Source organism: Nematolebias whitei, chromosome 16 (genome assembly GCF_014905685.2).
Source record: "Nematolebias whitei isolate Nwh7 chromosome 16, NemWhi1, whole genome shotgun sequence".
Classification (NCBI taxonomy): domain Eukaryota; kingdom Metazoa; phylum Chordata; class Actinopteri; order Cyprinodontiformes; family Rivulidae; genus Nematolebias; species Nematolebias whitei.
Window position 1 is genome coordinate 6,481,847 of NC_056513.1, and position 26,079 is coordinate 6,507,925.

At 40.5% G+C, this 26,079-nt stretch overlaps 1 protein-coding gene across 1 annotated transcript; it reads left to right on the top strand.

Moving 5' to 3' along the window:
* The first annotated feature begins 3,966 nt into the window (after positions 1 to 3,966).
* Positions 3,967 to 24,781, top strand: card14 (caspase recruitment domain family, member 14). The gene is made up of 20 exons (XM_037690091.1): positions 3,967 to 4,180; positions 7,228 to 7,365; positions 7,457 to 7,782; positions 9,753 to 9,911; positions 10,008 to 10,127; positions 10,595 to 10,720; positions 12,402 to 12,551; positions 12,648 to 12,770; positions 14,335 to 14,435; positions 14,873 to 14,949; positions 15,099 to 15,159; positions 16,832 to 17,048; positions 17,122 to 17,248; positions 20,232 to 20,472; positions 20,544 to 20,607; positions 20,693 to 20,813; positions 20,921 to 21,085; positions 21,523 to 21,641; positions 22,429 to 22,544; positions 24,558 to 24,781. Exons 1-20 carry the CDS (start codon positions 3,967 to 3,969, stop codon positions 24,763 to 24,765), a joined length of 2,973 nt encoding a protein of 990 aa, XP_037546019.1. The 3' UTR covers positions 24,766 to 24,781.
* The last annotated feature ends 1,298 nt before the right edge of the window (positions 24,782 to 26,079 follow it).

Consider the following 26,079-nt stretch of genomic DNA (forward strand, 5'->3'; position numbering starts at 1 on the left):
AACAAATTTTAATTGAATATTTGGGGGGAATATTTTTGAGCTTTATACATCACTTGTAAAATACTATATTCAACTAAATCATAACATTTTAATAATTTCAATTGATGAAGAGTGGGTGACCATAGCACTTCCTACTAATTCTTATAGCTCTTTTTTGTAAAATAAAAATAGGATTTGTAATTGTTTTGCATGCTTCTCCCCAAACTTCATTACAATAGATGGAATATGGAACAATCATTACATTATACAATACTACTACTAATACTAATACTTGTTGCTACTAGAGGACCTGCAGATATTTGTTCCTTGGCTGAAATTGACCAGTTCACAGTTACCTGACTTTGAATCTCTGAGCCCGTTCTTGTTTGCAATGGTGATGGAAACATTGCTGTATGGGGTCAGAGAGGCGACTTCATCAGGTGTTTGCAGATGACACTGTGATCTGTAGTGAGAGTAGGGAGCAGGTTTGAGAGCCTGAAGAGGTGGAGGCTCTGGGGCTAAGAGGAACGTGAGTAAAACCAAGACAGGGTCTATGTGTGTGAAGGATTGGGACAGAGGTGGAGCAGTGACGCTGCAAGGAGCACTGAAGGTGGGTGAGTTTAGGATCAACCCTCCAAAGGAACAGGCAAAATACAAGAGAGGAGAAGAAGAGAACAGGCAGAAGGAGTGGATGGAGATGAGTGTCAGAGAGGATTTGTGACACAAGGAGAGCTTTAAGAAAGGGAAGGTTTACAAGATGGTGAGTCCTGCTCAAATATTTGGTTTGGAGGCAGTGGCACCAATACAATAAAGACATGAAGATGTTCAGATTTTCATCAAGTGGAGACAAAGGTAGAGAGGCGAGGCCGAGGTTGAACATGGTTTGATGGGGCAGTGGACATATTGGACAAAAGAACAAAGGAAGACCACAGAGACAGTTCATCTCTGCAGTGTGTGGCAGAGACGGAGGCTGGGATGGTGTGAGATGGAGGCAGATGATCACTTTATGGAGACCTATAAGAAGCAGGTGTAAAAGAAGAAGAACATAACTCAGTCATTTCTGATGACAGAATCTAAAGTTGCCTACAAGGTACTCGTCCAACCAATCATCTCAGTCTCACTCCTCAACTCAGCTTGTCTTGGTTGTAAAATAAACATCGACATTTGTTCCCTCTCATCGTTTAGAACGTATGTATTTGTGAACAGAAGCATATCCTGTACAAGCATTTCACTGAAGTCACGATACCTCCACCACCGGCCGATCTTTAATTTTTCATTGGATTAAAACCAAACTAACATAACGAACCAACTCTTTTGTGGGACACATAACTCTGCACAAAAGTTAATTACTCAGAAAATAAAAAGGTTATTAAGTTTCAACGCTGGCATGTTTTCCTGTCAGGGAACAAGGTCGACTTTGCTCCTGATGATTACAGTATGAAGGAGTTTATGGGTGATGAGGTCGTATCTGTTAAACAAAAGTGAGAAATTATTTATAGAATGTGTACAAGGTCCTTCCAACATTGTTTTTATACATAAATGTTTTGACCTTTAATCCATATTACATTTTCTATGGCAATTGTTTCTGCTTAGTCACCCTCGTTGTGCACAGTGATGCAAACTAAAATAATGTTGCAGAAGCCGTGCGTTACAGAAGACCGGATCATCTTTTTTTTAACGGCAGCATTGTTTAGACTTCAAGACATAAAGAGAAAGAAAAGTGTCTTTGGTTCATGAAGTTTGTAACCTTTAACTTTTGAGCTCATTCATTGGGCATTTTGCCCTTTTCTATGAGTGTTTGTTTGTCTGTCTGTGGTATTAGCAAAATATCTCAAGAACTATTGGATGGATTTTTATGAACTTTCAAAGTAATTGTTTGACAAACTATCAAAGGAAAGAAACTTTGTTGATTCTGTACAGGACATCAAAGTTCATGCTCAATAATCCAGGTAAAAAATTTAACAACGTTCAGTCAGGTCATCTGGATGGTTTCTTTTTTGAGAGGTTTCGTCCTTCATCCAAAGGACTTCCATCAGTCCAAGGAGCCACAACAAACTCGGTCCCACAAGCAGCACACTCGTATAGTGGACCAACCAGTTTGATGGTGATAAGATGGTTTCTTTGTTGGATTTTTTTCCTGGATTATTGAGCATGAACTTTGGTGTTTTGAACCACTTTGGCTATGGCTGCCTCAGAGGAGTCGATGGGGAGAGGGCGGACCCCATAAACCATCTTATCACCATCAAACTGGTTGGTCCACTATACGAGTGTGCTGCTTGTGGGACTGAGTTTGTTGTGGCTCCTCGGACTGATGAAGTCCTTTGGATGAAGGACAAAATGTCAACAAAAAAAGAAACTGTCCAGATGACCTGACTGAACATTGTTGGATATGTACAGGATATTAGTTTGTTCCAGCAACTTCTCATCTTCACGCAGTCGCCTAAGATACGTTAGTTTGCTTTAAAACAGCTATAGATACTGCATAAGAACAATAATAGTGATTAAAAACCACATTGCTGGGGTGAGAATCAGCACCACCAAATCTGAGGTCATGGTCCTCAGTTGGAAATGGGTGGACTGTCCTGTTTGGAGTGAGGTTCTGCCTCCAGTGGAGGAGGTATCTTGGGGTTTGTATACAAGTGAGGGAAGAATGGAGCGTGAGATCAACAGAGGGATTGGTGCAGCTTCTGCAGTATTGTGGACTCTGTGCCGGTCCATTGTGGTGAAGAGAGATGAGCTGCAAGGAGAAGCTCTCCGTTTACCAGTCAGTCTATGGTCCTACCTTCACCTATGGCCACCAACTCTGGGTGGTGACCGATGGAACAAGACTGTGGATACAGACAATCAAAATGAGTCTTCTCTGCAGGACAGCTGGACACTTCCTTAGAGAGAGGGTGAGTTCAGTTCTCCAGGAGAGACTTGGCGTGGAGCTTCTTCTTCTCCACATCCACAGGAGCCAGTTGAGGCGGTTCACACGTCTGGTAAGAACCCTGGACCCCTCCCTAGGGAGGTGTTCCAGGCATGTCCATCTGGAAGAAGATATCGTAGATATACTTTAGATATGCTGGTTTTTATTACTGCCCATTAAAAAGTAGGAACCACTTCCTGCAACATTGAGTTCATCAAAATATGACCTTAGTTTAAAACTCTGGCCTGAAAGCTGGTGGGCGATGTGCATTTATTCAAAGAATCGTAGGTTTTTACTACAAGACACGCGTCTCTGCAAGATGCATCGTTGTCGTCGCTAAAAATCAACAGTATTTCACAGCTTTACTAACTTCTTTTTAATTTTTCTGTTAAGCTTGTGAGCTCCTGTCAGACTTTAACACCTCTATCATTTACAGTAAGTTACAGCTTCCATTTATATACATCGTCCTTATGAAACAGGACACCGTGTGTCCGTGTATATGAAGCATGTGTTTAGATAACAGAACCACCTGTCCTGAGCATTGTTTCCTTTCGTAACAGAGGACTTTGTCCTTCAGTGCTGTGGCGCAGGACGTGTTTGCTTTGTTGTGATTAGGAATTATTAAGCCAAACACAACGTTTTCTTCCTGTTAGTCCACAGACTGAGCCAAACAGTTGTATTCAAACAAATCCAGGTTATGTCATTCATAAAACTGAGCAGAAGTTTATGTTTGGACAATCGTTATGTCGTTAGGAGCCAACGAAGCATGAATGAAGGAAACGGTAAGTGCGGTTTGTTTGATTGTTGGTTTGTGAGTGTTTGTGTGTGACTGTATGTGAGAGCTGTCTGTTTTCACCATCAGGTGTTGGAGGCGACACCCAGAGCTGCATCACAAAGACTCAAATGCTCCTGTCATACAGGTTTTTCCTTCACGCCCACCTACAAACAAACACCCACAGGGCGTGGAAAAAGGCAAGCTTTTTTTAATCTGCTTTCATTTTTTCATGCCTCTTTCATTCAGGCTGCTGTTCTGGGACTGTTCGCTCCTCCAGCTGTGCTCAGACTGAAACACACTCAGGATGGCGGCGGAGTGCGTCCTGGAGGCTCCCGACCCGAAGGAGATGAACGAGGAGGCGCTCTGGGAGCTGATTAACGACAACCGTCACCGGATCTCCTTAGGGGTTCGGCCATGCATCCTGATCCCGTACCTGAGGCAGGTCCGGGTCCTCACAGAGCTGGACGAGGACGAGATCCTGTCGTGCCACAACCTCACCAACCGCTGCATGAGAACCAGTGAGCTTCCAGCTTTGTTTTGTTTTGGGTTGGGGAGTTTTATCAAAAGAAGTGACCCCGTTTCTGTCGCTGCAAACATTTAGTCCTTTTTACTGCTTCTGGATTGTTTTCATTCAGCGTTGGATGCAAACTGAGCACCTGCAGCACCTGCAGTACTTAGACCAGGGCTACTCAACTGGCGGCCCGCAGACCAGTCCGGTCGCCAATGAGTTCATTAAAAAAAATTAGAAAAAACGGAGGTTTGGGTTTTGGGTTCTGTTTATTGTGTGAATGTTTATGAAGCATTTACACTAGTGTGATCCATTTTTCTTACATGCGCTTTTCTGCATTTTTCTCGTTCCACAATTTTTGTGCTATTTCAACAAATCATTAATCAAAACGTTTAGCTCATTCAGGACAATCCTGCTAGGACTTTTGGTATTGGTGCAGCTTTAGCTTTTTAAAATTTTTAGCCTTTTCTGCCATTTTTCTCAAATAAAATGAATTGAGCTCATTTTACATCCTTCACATCTTTAGAGCTGTTTACAACCTTTTACTGCTCCTTTTATGGTTTGTTTTGGTTCAGCTTCCTTGTGCAAATAAAAAAAATATTCAGCTACTTTCAGCTAATTTCAGCTTGTTATGCTCCATTCAGCTTATTTCTGTTTGTTTCAGCATTTTTTGCTATTTCAGCTACTATTTAGCTGTTTTATGCTAATTTTAGCTTTTTCGGCTAATTCCAGCTTTTTTTTTCCACTCATTTCAACTTTTTTTAGCCCAATTTAACAAAAATTTGCTTTCTCCACTTTCTTCTGCTAATTTAAGCTTCTGTCAGCTTTTTAGCTACTTTTCAGCTGGTTTAGCTAATTTCAGCTTTTTTTAAAGATAATTTCCATTGTTTTGTGCTCATTTCTGCTTCTTTCAGCATAATTGGGCAAACATCTTCTTTCTGCTTTCTTCTAATTTAAGCTTGTTCTAAATTTTCAGCTATATTTTTTAGCCAATTTCGGCTGTCTTTTGTAATTTCTGCTACTTTCAGTCTAAATAACGTCCCTGTGCTAATTTCAGCTTGTTATGCCCCTGTCACCTTTTTTCTTCTACCATGTAGTTTAAGCTTTTTCTGCCATTTCAGCTACTATTCGCTGTTTTATGCTAATTTTAGCTTTTCAGGTAATTCTACATTTTTTTAGCCTACTGGTATTTCAGAATTGGATCAGAATCAGAATGCCTTTATTGTCATTATACGCAAGTACAATGAGATTGAGAGCAACTTCTTTTTCAGTGCAAAACATGCTTAAAAAACACACCTAAAAATATTAAAATATAACACAATATAGATATAGTAGAACTATGAAAGTAAAAAATATGTTATTTCACCATTATGTAAATTTGAATATTGCACATTATGGATATTAGTGAGGTAATTAAGAGGTAAGGTGATTAAGAGAAATGTCAGTAGTATTGCACAATAGTAGTCCAGGGGTTTGGGAGGTTAGATTATTAAATCAGTGCTTATGTGAGTTCAGTATTTCAGCTCCTTCTGCTTCTTCCTGGTAGTTTAAGCTTCTTTCTGCCTTTTCAGCTACCTTTCAGCAATGTTTTGCAAATGTCAGCTGTTTGTTAGCTATTTTCCTAATTTTTGTACCAATTTCTGCTAATTTTAACCAAATTCAGTAAATATGTGTTTCTGCTTTCTTCTCCTAATTTAGGCTTGTTTTTCCATTTCAGCTACATTCCAGCATGTATTTTTTAATCTAATTTCAGCTGCTTTTCCAGCAAGTTCTTCAGCAATAAGTATTCACAATGCATTTTTACAGAAAGTGTAATTTTTCTATTTGCATTTATGATTCAATGCAACAAAATAAACACATTTAAAAGGTAACAGGTCATTGTAATACTTAGTTTATTTACATAATGACTAATAGCTGGATGTTCAGCCCCTGAGCTGCTGGCTTTTAGAAACTGTGGTCCCCTGAACAGTTTAGTGGAATAGCCTTAAATTAGACCAATTATTATCACAAAATCAACATGTTGTGCTGCTTAAAGGGATTTAAATGTACAAATACTACAATTTCTGATCATTATGTTTTTATAAATAGAATTAGAGTTTCCTGTTCAGCTGTTTTTATTTGTATCTCTTCATACAGTTTTAAAATAGAACATGAAAACTTTACACTCAAAAGTGTTCAGTCGAGACTTTTGGCATCAGTTTGATGCACAGTGGTGACCAAACTTAATTTAAAAAAAAGCAATGAGAAAGTAAAATGGACATCAATGTGATTTTAATGAAACAGTTTAGAAAACTCTTTGGAGCTTAAACAGACCTCATATTAGAAACATCTTTCAAAGTTTAAACATTTAATCTGTACGTGTCTGAGCTGGCATTTTTTAACAGTTCTTTGTTTACATTAGATGATTTTTACTGATTTTTCCACTATTGGTTATTTCACACCTGTCTAAACTTTGAAAAACTTTTCAAACAAATTCCACAACTCCTTTTTGTACCTACATAAATTATGTATGAAAGTGAAGAAATCTCATTTTACCCAGAATTCCTCTCACTGTTATGGTTTTCTGTCAGATAATCCCAGAATCCAGACTTCATCCAAACTCCCACAGATTCACATTTAACTTTGCTCAAAATATTATCTGATATACTAGAGGCAAAAAGTATTTTTAACTTGTCATATTTACTACATCAAACACTTTAGAGAAGTAAACATTCGCATGACCATTGGAGTCTTCTGCCACTCACAGCTCAACAATTCCCAAATTTGACTCATTTCTAGTTTTTTTAGCTGCTTTTTAATCATTTTTGTCTGCTTCTCAATAACGTGGCGGTCAGGGAGTGAGACACAGGTGTGTGGTTGCCACAGCAACCATAATGAATCTCTGTTCGCAGCTTTAGCATTTCTTTTTACCTTGGTTCTCTTTAAAACACATAAACTGTTCGTGTATTTTTTTCTTGCTCTTAAAAATCTCTAGACATTTGTGTGTTGTGCGTTTATTGAACAGGTGATTGCTTTGAGTTAAGCCTCATGTTTAAATAACTGATCTGTTGTTTTTAGGCTACATGTTGGATCTGCTGAGGACCCAGGGAAGGAATGGAGCCATCGCTCTGCTGGAGGGCCTGATGATTCATTATCCGACCCTCTACAGCCAAGTGACCGGACGCAAGCCCAGCACAGAACCATCGAGGTTCAGCGGTCAGTGGTCGGAGGCTTCCTCGTGTTTTCAGAGGATATCTGTCTGTGTTTCGACTCGCAGCTTGCGTGAAGCGCGTTGCTCTCCTCACAGGACTGATCAAGTACTCGGAGCTGACGGAGTACCTCATCAGAGCGGTGACGGGGATGCAGAAGGAGCTGCAGGAGGCCCGCGGCGAGGCCACCAGGATGGGCACACGGTGCAAATCCCTGGAGTCAGAGGTTGGGCAGCTCGTGGAGCGGGAGCAGAAGTCCAGGCAGCTTCAGTCTGAAAGTGAACAACTGCAGAGGCTCCTGAGCTCTTTGCAGCGAGAAGTCACCAAGCTGAAGGACGAGAAGTGTGATCTGTATATCCGCTACACGGCCGTCATCGAGGAGAAATCAGCAATGAGCGGGCGACTCCATGACCTCAACCTGCAGGTGAGCAATTTACAACCGTCCAAGTCTGCTTTAAACTTCAGGACAAACACAGAGGGAAATGAACCAAGGAAGGATTTACAGCGCCGAGCACCTCCGCCTGATATGATTCTCCTTCAGCAAATAACGGCTTTCCTTCCAGGAAGCCATTAAATGAATTAAGAGGGGGTTGTCTGTAAGTGAGCAGTACTTTGAAGAGGCTTAACAGACAAAACTATTTGACGGAGTTCCAGGAGCTTCCAAAAAAAAACCCATTTTCTACGAGTAGATCTAAAAAATAAGAAAAGGTTTGAATGCCCAGTGAGGAAGTCGTCTTTTATTGGGCAGAAATGTCTGTTTGGAGATGAGTGTCACTTTACAGCTCAAAGTGCAACAGGAGCCTGGATTTTTTAAATTTATCCAGGTAGTCTCATTGAGCCACGAGAACTCATTTTGTAGAGAGACCTGTTTAGGGAGCAGATGGGGGTTAAGGGCCTTGCTCAGGGGCCCAGAGTGGGGCAAATGAGGGTGGAGGCAGGTGTGGGTGTTCCACCTTTTCCATCCACATGTTGATGTGGACGGTACTGAGAGTTGAACCTGTGACTTTCCAATCACAGGCCCATCTTCTAACCTCTGCACCACCACTCCCCCACAAAATTTAACTGTATATACTGTAATGTACAAATGTAACTGTTAGGAGCCAGTTAGCTTTTCGATTTAGAGACTTTCTCAATAAATGTGTTTAAAAATGAGCATTTATTTAAGCCTCAAGGTGAGTTTCAAACCTTAAACTGGAAGAACCAGCTGGTTTTGTAGGGCTTTATGTAAAATTGCAGATATTTAGCTGAATATGAACGAGATTTGATCAATCTGACAAACTAGGAGGAGCGGCACGCAGAGAACACAGTGTCTCCGATAACACGCCTGGAAACGTACGTATGTGGTGCAGGTTCCTCTAGCTAGCTACACTACACCTGAACTTTTTATTTAAATATATCCAACAATTCAGCACTACTTCAAACATTAAATATGAAGGACTGGAGATTCTGTCTTAGGTACTGAACTGCTTTCCCAAAGTTCAATATTTTATTAGTTTTTATTTGAGATATTAAATATAATCTGTAGGAAGATGCTGTGCCACCTGGATCTTCTGTTTTATCCATAAATGATGATTTGACTTCTGTTTTTAGTACTTTGAAATTTATTGAAATTTATTTCCCACCTAGGATCTCTGACTTTTACAGATGCTCCTTTTTTAGTTTCTGTTTTTTTGTTTCTCAGCCTGAAGCTGGAAATCCCGAAGTCCAGCATGTCAATAAATGTTGTGTCAGCAGCTTCTGTCTCGTAAAAACAAACGTAGCTAAAACTGTGGGTTTTATCAGCAGCGGCTAAAAAGTTGAAACTTAGAGGACGAAATGAACGGTGTCACCCGATATGCTACCAGCCTGATGGATGTTAAATCATTTTAGCATTAAAATTTTTGAAAACCTGGAGCTCAATTCATTATTTGTGATAAAATTGTTGGCTGAGTGAGTTCCTGTTTGTATTTTAGCTGCCGGTGAGGGAGTTTTTAAGAAACAAACCGTGCTCTCTTAAAGTAATAATTAAAGGCAGCTGAACTTTGTCAGTTTTAAAAGAGCTCTGCAGTGAAATGTCTGTGTGAGTCTGGACAGAAGTGAAAACTTGTGCTAGAAATTAAATTTTTCTCAGGATGTGGTGTTTTGAACGAAGCATGTCACAAACTGCTACATGTCTCAGGCGAAGGTCGGACTTTGTAGGGAACTGGTTCTTGGTGATGCCAAGTTTCATGTGATAAAATCACTGCAAGGAAAGAAATTAAACGTTCAAGTGAACTTCTCTAAACTAAGGCACAACAGGAGGTACTTCCAGTTAAATTTAACTGTAAAAGTCGACATTTAACACGTTACAAACCGTACGCCCTTTCATTCATTCATCGTGGTCTGATCAGATGAGTTGGGCTTGTGTGACGGCAGGTGTACCAGCTGCAGACTGAGCTCCAGAGTGTTCACACGGAGAACGAGATCCAAAAACAGCACTCGCTCCGGTGCCGCTCTGCTCCGGAGAGCCCTCAGCTGCAGGAGGAGGTCAGGAAGCTGCGCTCACAGCTGGAGAAGGCAGAGAAACTGGATCCGGTGAGCACCACCCCTGAATCGTTCTGTGCACGTTGGCTGTTTGTCACTCGTGATCTTTGAACCGTGAAAAGCTGCTTCTGTTTGTCGCCCCATCAGGCCCGGCAGGACATCCTGGCCCAGGACCTGGCGGAGGCCATAAACAGTCAGGTGGAGCTGGCGGAGCAGCTGAGATGCTGCAGGGAGGAGAACGAGAAGCTGCTCAGAGACAAACAAGGAGTACGTGTACGCTTGTGTGTGTGTGTGTGTGTGTGTTCTGTATCTTTGAAGCGAAGTTTGTTTTCTGCATGTCAAATAAAAAGTTGTGACAAAGTTTTTGTGTTGTCCAGATGTTGGAAAAAGGGGTAACCTCTGGTCTTATGAAGCACCATTCTATGTGTGTGTGTGTGTGTGTGTGTGTGTGTGTGCACAACTGTTTGGCAGTCATTATGAATCAGGAAAAAGATGCAAATTCACCCCAACAGTTCTGATGGAAATAACACTTCCATGACGTGGAGACGTTGTCCGTCAGAGGAAACCTTTTATGAACAAGCGTTTGTTTCAGCGATGACTTTTTCCAAAAGTGATCATTGTTTTCAAAGTTCTTTCAAATGTTCAGCAAACCTGTGGCGAAGCTAGCAGCGTGCTAACTTGGTCGGTGTTTTAAAGTGCGTCACGTGGCTCTAACACACAAATGTCTCTGTCAGCTGTTAGAGCAGAAGGAGAAGCTGAGCCTCCAGGTGCAACAGCTGTCTCTGGACGTGAAGATGCATCAGCAGAAGACCACGGTGGTCCTGAACCAGATGAGAGAGCTTCAGGCAGAAAGAGACCAGGTAGAGAGCTCCTCTCCATTTGAAATGCACTGAAACGCAAAGCTTCTCTGATTTACACTTTGTTTTATGTTACCCTGGAAACGGCTGCCATGTTGTTATTGTCCTGCTAGAACATCTCGTGCCCACAGCACCAGGCGTCAGCTCTATCAGCACTGACTCACAGTTGTAGAAATGTTTCTCGGATAAGAAACGCAGACGAACTCACGTCTCCTGGAAATGATTTTGTTTTTCATGATGCACAAACCAGAACAAACCTTGCTGCTCCTCTTCCTGCCATGTTGCAACGACTCTTTTAGCTGCTTGTCATAACAATCAACCGCAGATTACCCTTTTTTTTGTTACACCAAGAACAATAAACTGAGCGACGCATCCACACCTCAGAAACTGTGAGATGTCCTGAAGCTGCCTCCACTGAAGCAGAGCAGAAACCTGCGACTCGTTCTTACCGTGTGATCAGCTGATTCTAAAAAAAAAAAACCATCTCTCGTTAAAGACAAGCAGCACTTGAATTAACAGGCCCACTGTTTTTAATCACCTAAAACAGACGATACAGTGCAATTAGAAATGAATTAAGCCGGTTTAAATTCACTATATCTTATAAATGTATAGAAATATATATGTTTATTTACAGTATTTTCATATACATGTATGTATATGTATGTTAAGTATCTAAATCTAGGCGGTTTGAACACTGGGTTGGGATTACAGTATTAAAATGTTTCGACTCCTACCTGATTGACAGGAGTGTCAAGATTGGTAATAATGTATCTGTTTCAATGCCTCTTTCCTGCGGGGTCCCACAGGGCTTGATTCTTGGACACCTTTTGTTCTCACTTTATTTTCTCCCTCTGGGGTCTATCCTGAGGAAACGTGCTTTCATTCCATTGTTATGCTGATGATTGTCAGATTTACCTGTCCTTTAAACCAGTGCTTGCTCCATTCACCCTCTGTTAAATCTCTGGTCCGAGATCATCGGATCAGCTGCTTTTGGCTGTTCCAAAAACTGAAGCTCAGAGGTGATTGGGCATTTTCAGTACTATCATTAGTGTTATTTTTCCCATTAATTTTACTCTCATTGTTGTTATTGTTAAGCACCTTCGTAACAATAGCTTTTTTAAAAGCACTTTATAAATAAAGTTGACATGACTATTTATATATATATATATATATATATATATATATATATATATATATATATACACATGTGTATACATGTGTATATATAGATATATATTTAAATGTTTGCTGGATTTTATTTTTTTTAAGTTGGGCCAGATTGTTTAATTTATTTAGCTTCATATATTTAACTATTCATAAACTTTACATGCCAGTTTTAGGTGCATGGTAACTGAAGATGTTTCTATTCTTCTATTTTTAGTTTCTATTCGTTATTGTTCGTGTTTCTGAGAACATGTGGCAGAAAGGTGACACTGTTTTTCCTGCATTCTGCATTTCACACATTTCGATGACTAAACTATGTTGCTTCATTTCAACAATCCTTGACTGGAACGTGTCCATTCATGGTTCAGGTTAGAGAGATTGCACAATAATTTTTCCGCTGCGGTTTTCAAGTCGTTTAGTTTTTTATTTAAATTGCATCGACACTAGTGAAAGGTGTGCCAGCCTGTTTGGTGTAAACTAATCAGTGTTGGATAAATATGAATTCCCTCCATGCCTGCAGGCTTACCTGTCCAGAGACGAGGCCCAGGCAATAATCGCCCGCATCCTGGCTGAGAAGGACACCCTGAGGAGCCAGCTGGTGGAGCTCCAGGAGACCGTCTTCACCCTTCAGGCCAAGCGAAGCTATGAAGTCCAACAACAGAGCCCTGATGTACTTTAAAAGAAACACACGTCACCATGCACAAACATGACGCACACAGAAATATAATAAACACCGGTGATGTGTTTTCCTGTGTCTGGATCACAGGAGAAGAAGGTCAGCTGGCAGAGGCTGTCATCCAGCTGTGAAGAAGAGCCGCCTCCACCTCGACGAAGACTCTGCCGCATGGACGCCGTCAACCCCGAGTCCATGAGCTCCTTTACCTCAGAGGTGACTGTGAGATCTGCTGCAACTCACTTATTTGTGTTAAACTACTTTAGATGTAATAGTGTATGCTAGATACAAACATTTAGCTGTTAAATGTTGGTTTTGACCTTTCTTTTAAAAATATACAGAATTTTCTGATGAACAATTCGAAAAAGACCAAATCTATGAGACATCAAGTAACGTCTACACAACCATATCCATTCTGATTCCTCTTAAGCTTCACGTACTCCAAAAATTCACCAGAATGGTTAAATCATGTCAGCTGGACAGGTTTTTTGGGGGAGAAACGTTTCATCTTTTCATCCAAAAGACTTCATCAGTCTGAGGCCTGCCACCAAGATCTGTCTTATAAATAGCACCTCACTGACGTGACGCTTTGCACATGTAAAGAGGGACATCCGTCCAAAACAATCGATCATCGTGCATAACTAAAGTTTTAGGCCAGATGGCCAACAGCTACGCCTGAGGACACCTTCAGAAAAAGATCTTTCAGATGAAAGACAAAACGGTTCTCCCAAAAAGAAACAGTCCAGATGACCTGATTTAACCTTTATTGTGATTTAAGCTTCCTGAGTGATTTGAGCTTTCAAACAAATTTTTTTTTTAACTCCAAACATTATTTTGTGACGCGTTGTTCATAGCGCTGTTTCTTTATTACTGTTCATTTTATTTTAAATTTTCTACTTTCTTCTGCATTTTTTAGATTTGACGTTAGCGTTCCTCTTGATCAGATTACAAACGGACTGAACTTCAAATTCATACAAGCAGAACTAAGTCCTGAGGGCCAGAAGCAGGCCTGAGCCTCCACCAGCCCTCAACATCACACGTGCGTTTAAATCAGGATTTTGGAGCTTTTGACTCAAATATGTGCCGACAAATGAATAAATGGAGTAAATAAAGAATTAGATGTCTTTAAAAAAAACCTCCCCATTCTATTTTTAACAAATCTTAATATCTGTATAATTATCACAAGACGTACATTTGATATACAGGAAGAGTTTTGTTCCGTTTAGTACATCGGTCATGCAAAATCTTCAGATTAAGAAACAAAACAAAATGTCTAACAGATATGATTGGGATAAATTATTCCTACAAAGCATTCAATCTACAAATATGCAGTAAATGTCATAAAAAGAAAGTATTTCTGTGTGGTTTTATTGCAGATGATGTGTTGTTTTTTAGTGAATGACAGATGCAACATGCTGTGACTCTTCAACACCATTAACCAAGTCAAAAAGGCATTCTGGGAAAAATCATTACCCACCTGTCTTGGAAGCTTTTATTCATGTTTGTTTAAGAGCCTGAGCACAAACGGGCTCAGTAAATATGACTCGGGCAAATCTGAAGTGTTGAAAGAAATAATTCATGCCTTTTAAATCCGTCTGTAGCTTTTCAGGAACATCAGTGGGTTTGCTGACCTTTAGAGCAATCCAGAAACTCGTTAGGGAATATTCCAACACCATGTGTGTACGTGCCTGGATCCCACCGAGTGCATGATGACTCCAAACACGAGCAGATCCTTAACGTTTGCTCACATTTATACATCATTAAAGTTTTTTCTGCGCAGAATGAAGATCCTGGTGCGAGCAGCGTCCGATCCAGAAACGCTCAGCCGCCCAGTCCCGAGTCCCTCCGCCGAAGAGAAGAGATTTTAAACTCGGACAGCTGGTGTGTATTTAACATTTATTTGAGTTGTGCGTTATCGAGTTAACAAGTTTTCAGGGCGTCTTTTTACTCTGAGAAGAATAAAAATTGCTGAGTCATTTTTTCCCGTTTTTACATTGTAGCATGAGTTTTAATGGGATTGCCCTAAGAAAAGGGTTTTTAATGTCGATGCAGAGTATAGAACACAGACAGTTACAAACAGGAGCTGCTGAGCTGTAAATATACAGTTTATTAAAGTGTGCTATTCTTAGACACAAGGTTTGTCCTGAAGCCTGAAAGAATGTTCCGATGTTTAAGATTGGCAGAATCAGCTCGGTCATAAAAAGACTTTAGCTCTTCCAACCTGGCAAACCAGTTTGTGAAGTTTGACATAGTTTTGCATTCAGTCTCCTTCTCATTTACAGAATAATAATGTGAGGTTTTTTTTAAATTCCTTTTAGTTTAGAAACAGCAGAGACGGACTCTCTACTGGACGACTTTGTGTTCCTCCCTGACGGACAACAAACCCTTTCCTTGGGTGAGTGTTGGAGCGGCGGCTCATTGTTCAGCAGATGGATGTTGATTATTCTTCAGTGCTGGATCATTTCCAGGGCTGTCGAGTGACTCATTAACTCTGACATAACAAGCTGCCGCCAGGTTAGCTCACTTGCTCTGTTTTTAATTTAGAATGGAGCGAGGACCAGAAGCCGCCCGAGCTTTCCTCCTCCGGTGGCTCCGACTCCATGAGGTGAAGAAAAACGCTGGCTGAGTGTCAAATAAAACAAAGAGCTTTGCATCATGATGTGATAGGAGAGCAAAGATTAGTTGCTGTGAATTTGCAAACATTGTTAACGGGTGAATCATAATGCATATTCACACAATAGAGTGGAAATGATATTAAATGAGCAGCAGACGCATCATGTCTGTAAACCTTCAACAAATAGATTTAATTATTAACCAGGGTCTAAAATCTCCTGCTGGGAGGCACATTCCAGAGCAGGACACATTTTTAACTTTGAACTGAAACAATGACTTATTTTAACGTTCTGACTTCCTCTTTTGAAGGAAAATGTCACTAAATTCTGCAACCCAAGCAAAAACGCATCATTTTTAATTTAAGACCTCTTTTATTATTATTAACCGTTTATTCTGAACCAAGAAAACTTCAAATAAAGATTTAAAACACATCTATATAGCAGTTAATTAAAAAAAGATTATAGTTTGGTTTTTTTTTTATTGCAAAAAAAAGGTAAATTTCAAATATTCATCTTGTCAACGAGCGAGCAGTTCATAAAATATTTCACTGCAGAACTCTAGGTCAACATCGTTTAATTTAGGGATTAAAATCAATAAAAGTTTGGTGTCATTGATATAAAACCTGTTCTTAACAAAATGAGATATGTTGGATTAAAATAAAAAACAACTGTTCTCTTTGAGAAAACAAGAAAAAACACAAAGATTGTTTATATCTTTGTTAAAACCAGGTCTCTCTTGTAAATGAGTCCTTGTTGCTCAATGGGATTAACCTGTATAAATAAAGGTTAAATGAAATATTAGCAGAAGAAAGCAGAAAGAACACATTTTTGCTGAATCAGGTGTATATTAACAGAAATGGGCACAAAAATTAGGGAATTGGCTAAAAAAGCTGAAATTGGCAACAAACAAAATAGCTGAAAAGTAGCTGAAAAGACATAAAGAAGCTTAAACTACCAGAAAGAGCTGAAATGAGCTGAAACAGCAGAAAAAGCTGAAACTAGCAGAAAAAAGCTGAAATGAGCATAACAAGCTGAAATTACCATGTGAAGTTAATTAAGCTGAAAGTGGCAGAAATTACCATGAAAAACTCTGAAAACAGCCGAAATTAGCTACAAAAATGCTAACGCATTAGCAAAGAAATGTTGTAGTTAGCAGAAAGGCTCTGAAAGGAGCACAAAACAGCTGATAAAACAGCTGAAATTAGTTGTAAAAATAATAAATTTGCAGAAGGAAGCTGAAAGAAGCTGAATCAGAACAAAATGTGAAAGGAGCAGTAAAAGGTTGTAAACGGATCTAAAGGTTTGAAGGATGTAAAATGAGCTCAATTCATTTTCTATGAGAAAAAAAGTGGCAGAAAAGCCTAAATATTTGAAAAAGCTAAAGTTGCACCAATGCCAAAAGTCAAAGCAGGATTGTCCTGAAAGAGCTGAACCTTTTGATTATGATTTGTTGAAATAGCACAAAAATTGTGGAACAAGACAGATGCAGAAAAACGTACTGAAGAAAAATGAATCACAGCAGCGTGAATGCTTCATAAACATTCACGCAATAAACAATAGAAACTAAATAAACTGGGTGGAAATCATCCACAGAACTCCTGAAATATTTGCTTTTTAAAAAATGTTTGTATTTTTATTTATTTATTGTCTCTTGTGCTGCACCAGCCTCACTCGAACCTCAGCCCCTCCCTTCCTGGTGCGCTCTCGTCCCAAGGCCATCCGTGTCAACGGCCGCGTCCTCAGCATCTCCTTCCAGGGGGACGCCCTGCTCAGCCAGCTGACCGTGGTGGGGGGGAACAAAACCGGGGTGTTTGTGCATCAGGTGACCGCGGGCAGCGCCGCCCATAAAGTTGGCATCAATCCCGGGTCGCAGATTGTGGAGGTGGGTGGACGTGTTGTGAAGATGATCTCTCTGTGTACAGTGAAGGTTTACTCATCGAGTTGTTGCTGTGCAGGTGAAGTATGAGCAGAAGGAGAAAGCTCTGAAGATGGTGCTGGAGGACTCCACCTCCGAGGAGGCTGCGTGGGCTCTTGGTCAGGTCACTGGCCTCTGTCACCTCTCCCTCCGACCCAGGCAGGACGGTACGTCCCCCAGCAAGGAAATAACTCATGTGTGGCCTTTCTGTAGATAAGGCTCATTATTAACCATCAGGATGCCCCATCTTAGAGCAAAACTGGTTGAGCTTGAGATGCAGCTGATGTGTGTCCTGACAGTCAAGTCCTTTACGTTATTTTTATTTTGTTCTTTTGAACACAACTAAAGCTGTTCGTGCATTCTGTAAGCAACAAGCAAAAGCCGAGCAAAGTGGCAGTGCTGTTTTACACAAACCTCAGCTGAAGCGTATTGTTGGATACTTATAGCTGATAACTATGGGGTGCGGTTTGTAAAGTAACACGGTCAAAAATTAACAGCAATATTTTGGTTTATTTAGCCTTTCATAAGAAAAAAGTTTTTTTTTTCAGTCATATTTTCACCATGTTATTCATACATTTATAAATATAGTTCCCAACTAAATATTTAATTTACAAACTAAATACTTAACTTGCAAGTTAAGTATTTAGTTTGTAAACTAAATATTTAGGTGTAAATTAAATATTTAGTTTCCAAGCTAAATATTTAGTTTCCAAAACTAAACATTTAATGTCCAAACTAAATATTTATTGTCCAAGCTAAATATTTATTGTCCAAGCTAAATATTTATTGTCCAAGCTAAATATTTAATTTCCAAAACTAAACATTTAATGTCCAAACTAAATATTTATTGTCCAAGCTAAATATTTATTGTCCACGCTAAATATTTAGTTTCCAAAACTAAACAGTTAATGTCCAAACTAAATATTTATTGTCCAAGCTAAATATTTATTGTCCAAGCTAAATATTTAATTTCCAAACTAAATATTTAACTCTGATCTAAATATATAACTTGCAAGCTAAATATTTAGCTTGGAAGTTAAATATTTAGCTTGTAAATTAAATATTTAACTTACACCTAAATGTTTATTTTACTAACTAAATATTTAAATTGCAATTTAAGTATTTAGTTTGTAAACTATGACATTTATAAAAGTATGAATAACGTGGTGACTTTGAAAACAAAAACTCAATTTTTTTTCTTATTGAAGGCTAAGTAAACCAAACCATTGCTGTTAATTTTTGACAGTGTAACTTTACAAACGTCACCCCCGTAACTAAACACTGAGGAAGCAGATAGAAATGACAGAAATGTGAAGCGACTCTTCGTTTGTCCTACACAAGGAAATAGATTATAACACTGATCAGCTGATCTGTAGATTATATGCCACAATGAGTTCAGCGGGGCTAAAGGATTTGCACATAAAATAAGAGCTTATTGTTAAAAACACAAAACGCTCAACACATTTAAATCATTTCTAATTTAACCACAAGCTGTAAATAAGTTAATTGTGTTTATAGGGCCTGCAGCGAGTCCTCTCACCGCTTCATTTCTCAGATACACAGGATGTTTAACTTGGATTGTCAGCTGTCCAACAAACGTCATCATCAGATTAAAAGAACAACAATAATAACTTGATGGGTGCGGCCGGCTTGACCTCAGCGTTACCGTTACGAGTCAGTAAACAGCTCCGAGTCCAGACTTGGCCTCTGGTCTCGTCTCCAACCAGTGAGAACGTATAAACAGCAGCAGGTTAATTTCTGATCAAATCAGTCTGTAGAACGTTCCACAGGTCTTTGGGAAAGTGAAGCTGCATAGTTTCCTCTTCGGTGCGAGCAAACCACCTCAACACTCGGGCATGTCATCGGCCTGCATTCCTTCACTCCTTCAGTGAAGCAGCAACACCAACACGGCCCCGTTCTCTTTTTCTGAGGCTTCTGACTCTGAGCTGAAACTTAACCAAGTTCATGCTCAATCGTGAACAACCCTAATTCAGGAACGAGTTGGGATGTGGAGTGAAATGTAAATAAAAACGTTTTATTTTATCTACAGTGAAACATAAAAAAGCTTGTCAAGTGTTGAATCTGAGAAAAACTAAATGTTACGCTAACAAAACATCTAAAAGCAAAGCTGAGGCAGCAAACGGCTGTAGAAGTAAGTGTTGCAAATAAGAAACAGCTGGATGAGCATTTATTTGATGATGTGTCAGTAAGAAGACTGGCTGTAAAAGAACAGACAGGCAGACAGACAGGCAGACAGACAGACAGGCAGGACGGCAGGCAGACAGACAGACAGACAAGAACCCTTCCACAGACCATTGTCTGTAAACACAGTTCATCCACAAATGCTGCTTAAAGCTCTATCAGACAAAGAAGAATCCAGATGTGAACACCATCCAGAACCACTGCTGTCTTCTCTGGACCAGAGCTCACTTCAAATGGGCCAGAACTGTTCTGAGGTCAGACGAGTCCAAATCTAAAACTATTTTTGGAAACCACAAACACCACGTCCTCCGTATTAACGAGGAGAGGGACCACTAACTTGTTATGATCAAGTTGATCTCTCGCAGGTCAGGTGACCACAGGAACCTGGGATTCCTTCTAACAGCAAACTATATTTTGTTGCACCAAAACATCTATATTATAGATGTTAGATTCTATAAAATCCTCCCAGGAAATCATTTTAAAAAGGGGAAAGCACCTTCGGAGCAGTTGATTTAATGAAGCGTCCGTTTCTTCCTCTTTAGACTGATTTTAACCAAGAAGAGCTCAAGGCTTCGGCGTGTTTCTGCACATCACCTGTGTTTGAACCATTTTGTTTAAATGTTAGCAGAGCTGGTTTACCTTTAACCTCCTGACATCCACATATGTGGACATTATAGGAATTAATGCACGTCATGCAAGAGTTCAGCTCTTAGGAGGTTAATGAGTTTGAATAAGAAGGAAATATTACCATAACAGTGTTTGATGTGAGTTATCTATAGTCATTGAAAAGCAAAAGATAAACTATATTAAATAAAAGGTTGTGAGGCAACTGAGCACAGCCTGAACATAACATATTAATATTATTAGTCCTGGAGGCTCAATGAGACTAACCTTTATAAATAAAGGTTGACTGAATTATTGAACTGATGTCCTTCTCGTCCCGTTCAGACTACGAGGCGCTGCTGCAGCAGCTGCAGACCAACACCACCTCATCAGGAGACTCCTTCTACATCCGGGTCAACACGTCCCTCGCTGCTGGTACCGGAGGAACTTTGGCCGTGTCGTGCAACGACATCCTCCACGTTACAAACACACGACCCACCGACGCCGAGGATCTGTGGTACGCCAGCCAGGTCCACCCCTGTCAGCTGCTGGACCTGCAGAGTGGAACCGTGCCCAACTATTACAGGTCGGTGCCGCTGCGAGCGTGAACCTTCCAGACTTTACATCGTTACTGACGTGAACTATTTTTAATCACAGGGCACAGCGACTGTTAATACGAACAATTGAAGATTTGAATTTTCAGATAAAGAAGTATAAAAAGGTAAAAAAAAAAGAATCCTAAAGATTCCATCTCAGACTCTAGATCTGAAACGTTTGTGCTGTAATTGATGCGTTTCCTTCTCCAGGATGGACAAGTGGTGCCCCGGGGTCAGCAGAAGGCAGTGAGGGTCGTGAGCACGTGGCGTCAGGGCAGGAACCCCCTGTGGGTCAGCGTGGAGAAAGAAAGCACGACGAGCTCAGTGTCAGGTGCAGCCTCCGCCCCGAAGGAGAATATTCTGCCTTTCTGCTCAGTTCAGCTGCTATAGGATCCTCGTTTTCAAAAATAAACCCTCGTCTCTTCACCCCCCTTGTAGGTTCTCCGTCTTCATCCAAATGCTGCGTGACCCTCATGCCCTACACCCTGGTGACCCCCCACTTCCCTCCTGTGTGCAGGCCGGTCCTGCTGCTGCCCACCATCCTGGGACGCGTCCTGGACAAGAAGTTAGCCAGCTGGCAGGGCTTCGAGCTCTGCGAGCCCGGTAAGACGCTCGTCTTCATCGTCCTCTGCTGATGCTCTTATTTTATTGAAGTGATGAGGAAACTTTTTAAATGCTCCTTCTTATGTGATGTTTTACTGGTGAGCCTGACGTCGCGTCTCTTTCCGCTGTTTCCGACTTGATGCTGACACGATAGTGTTTTTTCTCCCTCAGTAAACAGACAGCCTGAGTGTGCATCTATAAATGTTTTATGGTTATGTTGCTGTAAACCAGGAAGGAAATAAGTAGTGCAAACAAATATTTATAAAAATTACAGCAGAGGCTGTAAACGTGTGCTCGTGTTCCACGCAGTGAGGTCAAAATAAACATTGTTTGTCTTTGAGGGAAAGTTTGATCATTACGGCAGCAGAGGACAAGAACGTTATCAAACAGTCTGAAAATGAGCACGAGGGCAACGTTTCCTCCGTCCTTCTCTGCAGAGACTCTGAGCTCCAGCGAGCACGCAGCCCGGCTCCAAAGGTCCGAGATCCTGGAGGAGTGTGAGCAGGCGGAGAACTGCTGCTACTCCCTGCAGAACGTGGAGAAGGTCATGAAGAAGGTCAGAGCACCCAGTCTGTCTGGAGAGCCTTCAAACTGAACAGTGTCATTTAAAGCAACGTACTGACAAACAAACAGGATTATTAACCCTCCTGCTGCCCTTGGGTCAACATGACCTACAGGGGGAATCTTGACCCAAGGGCAGCAGGAGGGTTAATTGTGTATCTTCTTCTTCTTGTTCTTTTTCTACTACTTCTTGTTCTTGTACTTCTTTTTCTTGTTCTTGTTTTTCTTCTCATTGTTATTCTTGTTCTTTTTTGTTCTTGTTGTTCTTCTTGTTCTTGTTCTTCTTGTTCTTGTTCTTCTTTTTCTTCTTGTTCTTGTTTTTGTTCTTTTGTTCTTGTTGTTCTTCTACTTCTTTTTGTTGTTGTTATACTTCTACTTCTTGTTCTTCTTCTTCTACTTCTTGTCATTCTTCTTCTTTTTACTTCTACTTCTTGTTGTTGTTGTTCTTTTTCTTGTTGTTCTTGTTTTTGTTATTCTTTTTCTTCTGTTCTTCTTCTTCTTCTGGCTCTTTCTTCTTCAGGGGTCGCTGCAGCGAGTCATCCTCCTCCATCTCACTCACTACACATTAATTGTGTGTGTGTGTGTGTGTGTGTGTCTAAAAACAAGTTATTTATATTTACGTGGCGATCACATCCATTTTATTTAACTCTGTCTCTAAACTTTAGACCAAAACCAACTAAAAGTTTTAGAAACTGCAGATTTTTTTCGGATCGGTTCTCAGGCTCGACTTTGATCCGTCTGATCAGAACCGCTCTGCTCACGCTGATTTATGACCTTTACAGGGTATTCACTGCGTTCTGCCTCTGGGCCTGGACTGCGTGCGTCGGCTGCAGCGCTTCGAGATCTTCCCCATCATCATCTTCGTCAGCCAGAGTGCACGCAGCGCACGCAAACTGAGGTGAACGAGATTCACAAACACTAAATGTACACACTTCAATTTGTACAGAAATATTCTGCACGTACAGTCAAATACACGTGCACAAATGACCTGCTGTGCACGAGTCAGTCAACACAAGCGCCTGTGAATTTGATTTTTGAGACTTTTTTATCATTTCTGGTATTTTTTGTGTGGACTGTACATTTGATTACATTCTTCCTCTGCAGCTGGAAAAATATATTTTCTTGTATTTTCTTCTTCCTGCAAAATAATATAAAAGAAAACAGAACAATAAACAATAAGCAAATGTAATTCTTTTGGACTGTACAGCTGAAATAAACATGTAAAATGGGTTCTGTTGTAGAACACAGGAACAACAGTCAGATCACCGAGTCAAACCAGGAATGATGAAGTATGCAGGAAATAATATTTCATAATATTGTAATTATCAGGAAGCAGAAGAATAAATTGTATATTTCCAAAAATTATTCTTTTGTTGGGAAAATGTATTTTTCCTGATAAATATTCCACGTGAACAATAACGCACTCATTATAAGTTGTTTATTTCAACCGTACAGAGCACAAAACTAATATTTTTGGGATCTACCAGTGTAGTGAACGTGCTTTAATGTAGGAGTTATGAGCTACAGTGCCACGTTGGAAATGTCTTTTCCCCAAATCTCAGTAACTCTGGTAATTCTCAGATGTCCCAGCTTTTCAGCAGCCTTGAACGCAACATTCCTTTTGTGAATCTGGAGCAGGAGAAAGTTTTAAACGTCATATTCTTTTGTTGATTTACGCGTCCACAGCAGGTGGTTTGTGCACGAGACTCATTATCTTCATACTTTTCTTCTGCTGATACTGAGGTACACTTTGGTGTGGTAGTAGCTGGAAGTCCTCCTCCACATATACCCCGAGCACTAAACGCTGAGCCACATCTTTAGCATTAACTGTCTGTCCCCTCTCAGCGTCGACCGTCTGAATTTAATTTCAAGCAAGAATGATTAAAACCAACACCTCCCCCTTTTGACAGCTCCCTGTTGTTCAAGAGAACTGAAGCTGTGGGGCAATTCTAGACTCTGGCCTTTAGGGGTGCTCCACCCCCCCCCACCCCAGTAGAGTTGCGATTTCTGGCCCGAGCCGGTGCCTGACCCGACCCGAAATTTGGGTCAGGTCAAAAACTTGTCAGGCCAAAATTATGTGCTTGATGGGCGGGCCGGGTCAGTCTTGGGCTTCTGATGCATTTTTAATTGTGCATGTGGCCCCGCCCACTCTTTGCTCCTCACACATCTGAGGATTCGCAATTGACCCACAACAAGCGACATTATGGAGCTGGAAAATATTAAACAAAAGCTAAAATCAAGAGAACTCGCTCTACAAAGCCAGCACAGTGAAACCTGCTGATGTGTGTCAGGTGCACGCTCAGGTATGACTGTCCGTTTGAAAGAAGTTTAAAAAAAAGTCCCGTTAAGCTTCAGATGGATCACCGGATCATCGGCCGTGCTTGCTGTCATCTGCAGTGAAGGAAGTCGCAGCACCTAAAGCTACAAAAGCCGAAGCGAGCAGCGCGTTCAGTTACAATAACCTTGTTTTATATTTTCCCAAATAATTTTGATCTAAAAATATTTTTGTTCATCTGTATAACAGCCGTTCTTTAGAGTTGATTTTATTTTAGGCTTTTCATTTTGTATGTTAATATTCATTTGGTGACTTGTTAATAAACAAGAAATCTTATATCTTCCTTTCTTTGAAATACGTTTTTAAAACTATCATGTCAAACTGATTTGATTACAAAAGCAGGAAAAGCTTTAAAAAAAAAAAAGTTGTTTTTTGAGGGGGTTCGGGCCCTAATTACAGTTAATCAGTCGGGTCGGGCTCTGAAAAAATGCCTATGGGGTCGGGTCAGATTTTTTTTAGGCCCAAATGCAACTCTAACCACCCCCACCCCCCAGTGCTGGCAGTGGCTCTTGGCTTGAACAATGCAGTGGCTTCACCCATGGGTCCTCACAGTGTCCGTCGTCCTCCCTGTTGCAGGTCCAAACTGCAGCGGGACAGCCGCTCGGAGGAGCAGCTGCTGGCGTGTTCGAGGAGAGAGGAGCCGCTGCTGGACAAGCTGCCGTGTTTGTACCGCAGCGTCGCTCCGGACTCCTGGTGCGACCAGACGTCCCTGCTGACCAGCCTGAGAACCGTCATCTGGGAGGAGCAGCGGAAGATCGTCTGGGTGGAGTCGGACCCGTGGTGAAGCAGAGCGGAGGAAACTCCTGGCGAACCGGATGAAGCGTCAACAAAAAGACATTCAGAATGTGTTGGAAAACAAGTTTTACAAGAATGTTTGTTTTTGTAAACCCAGGTATGTATCCATGATACTCGTTAGCGTGTATGCAGCTATGATGCACTGACGTTAGAAATATTTTCTGCACTGGCTTCCATGTTGGGTAGCTCTTTACAGCAAACCTGCTGACTTTATGGGTTTCATGCACATTTTATTGTTTGTAAGTTAAAACGTCCACACTGTCCACAGACTAATCAGAGCGCTTCCACTCATATATGGAAGAAAAGATTCATATTAGGATTAAATCCAGAAGCTTCTGTAGCTCTGACAGGTGGATGATAAGTGTTTTTCATCATCTGCAACAACCCAGACCTCAAGAATCCAGACTTTTAGTTTCATTACTATCAGAATATTTTATATTTTTCACTCATTGCTGACGTGTGTGTACAGATGTTTAGCCAGAAATAAAATATAAGATATAAAAATAAAAGTATTACTGTAAGAGTAACATTTGTACAAACTTATGTTGGATTATTCCTCCTTTTATTTCCTTTTTCTTCTCCATAAGCATTCAGTCTGCTCAGATACAAAATATGACTTTTTTAAATCAATATAAACATTAATGTAACTTATCTTTGTAACATGTATAACTTTGTTTGAGACAGGGTTTGAGTTCCTTTTTTATTAAAATTATCTTCCTTTATTGTTTAAGTTTGAGTTAGAGTTCAGTAAAACTCACCTTTTAAAGAAATGTTTGTTTGTTTTTCACATTTTGTTTATAACCATCATAAGTTATTATATTATTATCATAAGTCATAAATTATAAGTGTTGTTTGGGTAAAACACACCGGGTTGATCTTTACTGACTGTACAAAATAAAAAGACAACTACTTGTTGTTGTTGTTTACTCCTGCTTGTCGTGTTGTTAAAGGGATCATGGGGTCAAATTGTGAGTTCATAACTGTTTATGATGTCGTTGGAGGTGAAACTGGAAGAAGTTCAAGCCCCGCCCCCCTCCACCTTTCAGGCCAGAGTTTTGAACAAAAATCGTCTCATGTTGAGTTATAGCTGTTGAAAATTTATGTTATTCGTAATCTATGGAGAAATGTGAACTCACACGTAATCTGTAAGTGCATGAAGAGCACGCTGTGATCGTAAATGACTCTCAGCTACTACCACAGCCAAGTTCAGCTGAGTGTCTGCAACAATGGCTGATTTACAGCCCATTTTCTGTGCCCCAAGTTCGGTTGGCTGTAGCAGCCATCTTGAATCACTTGACTTAAT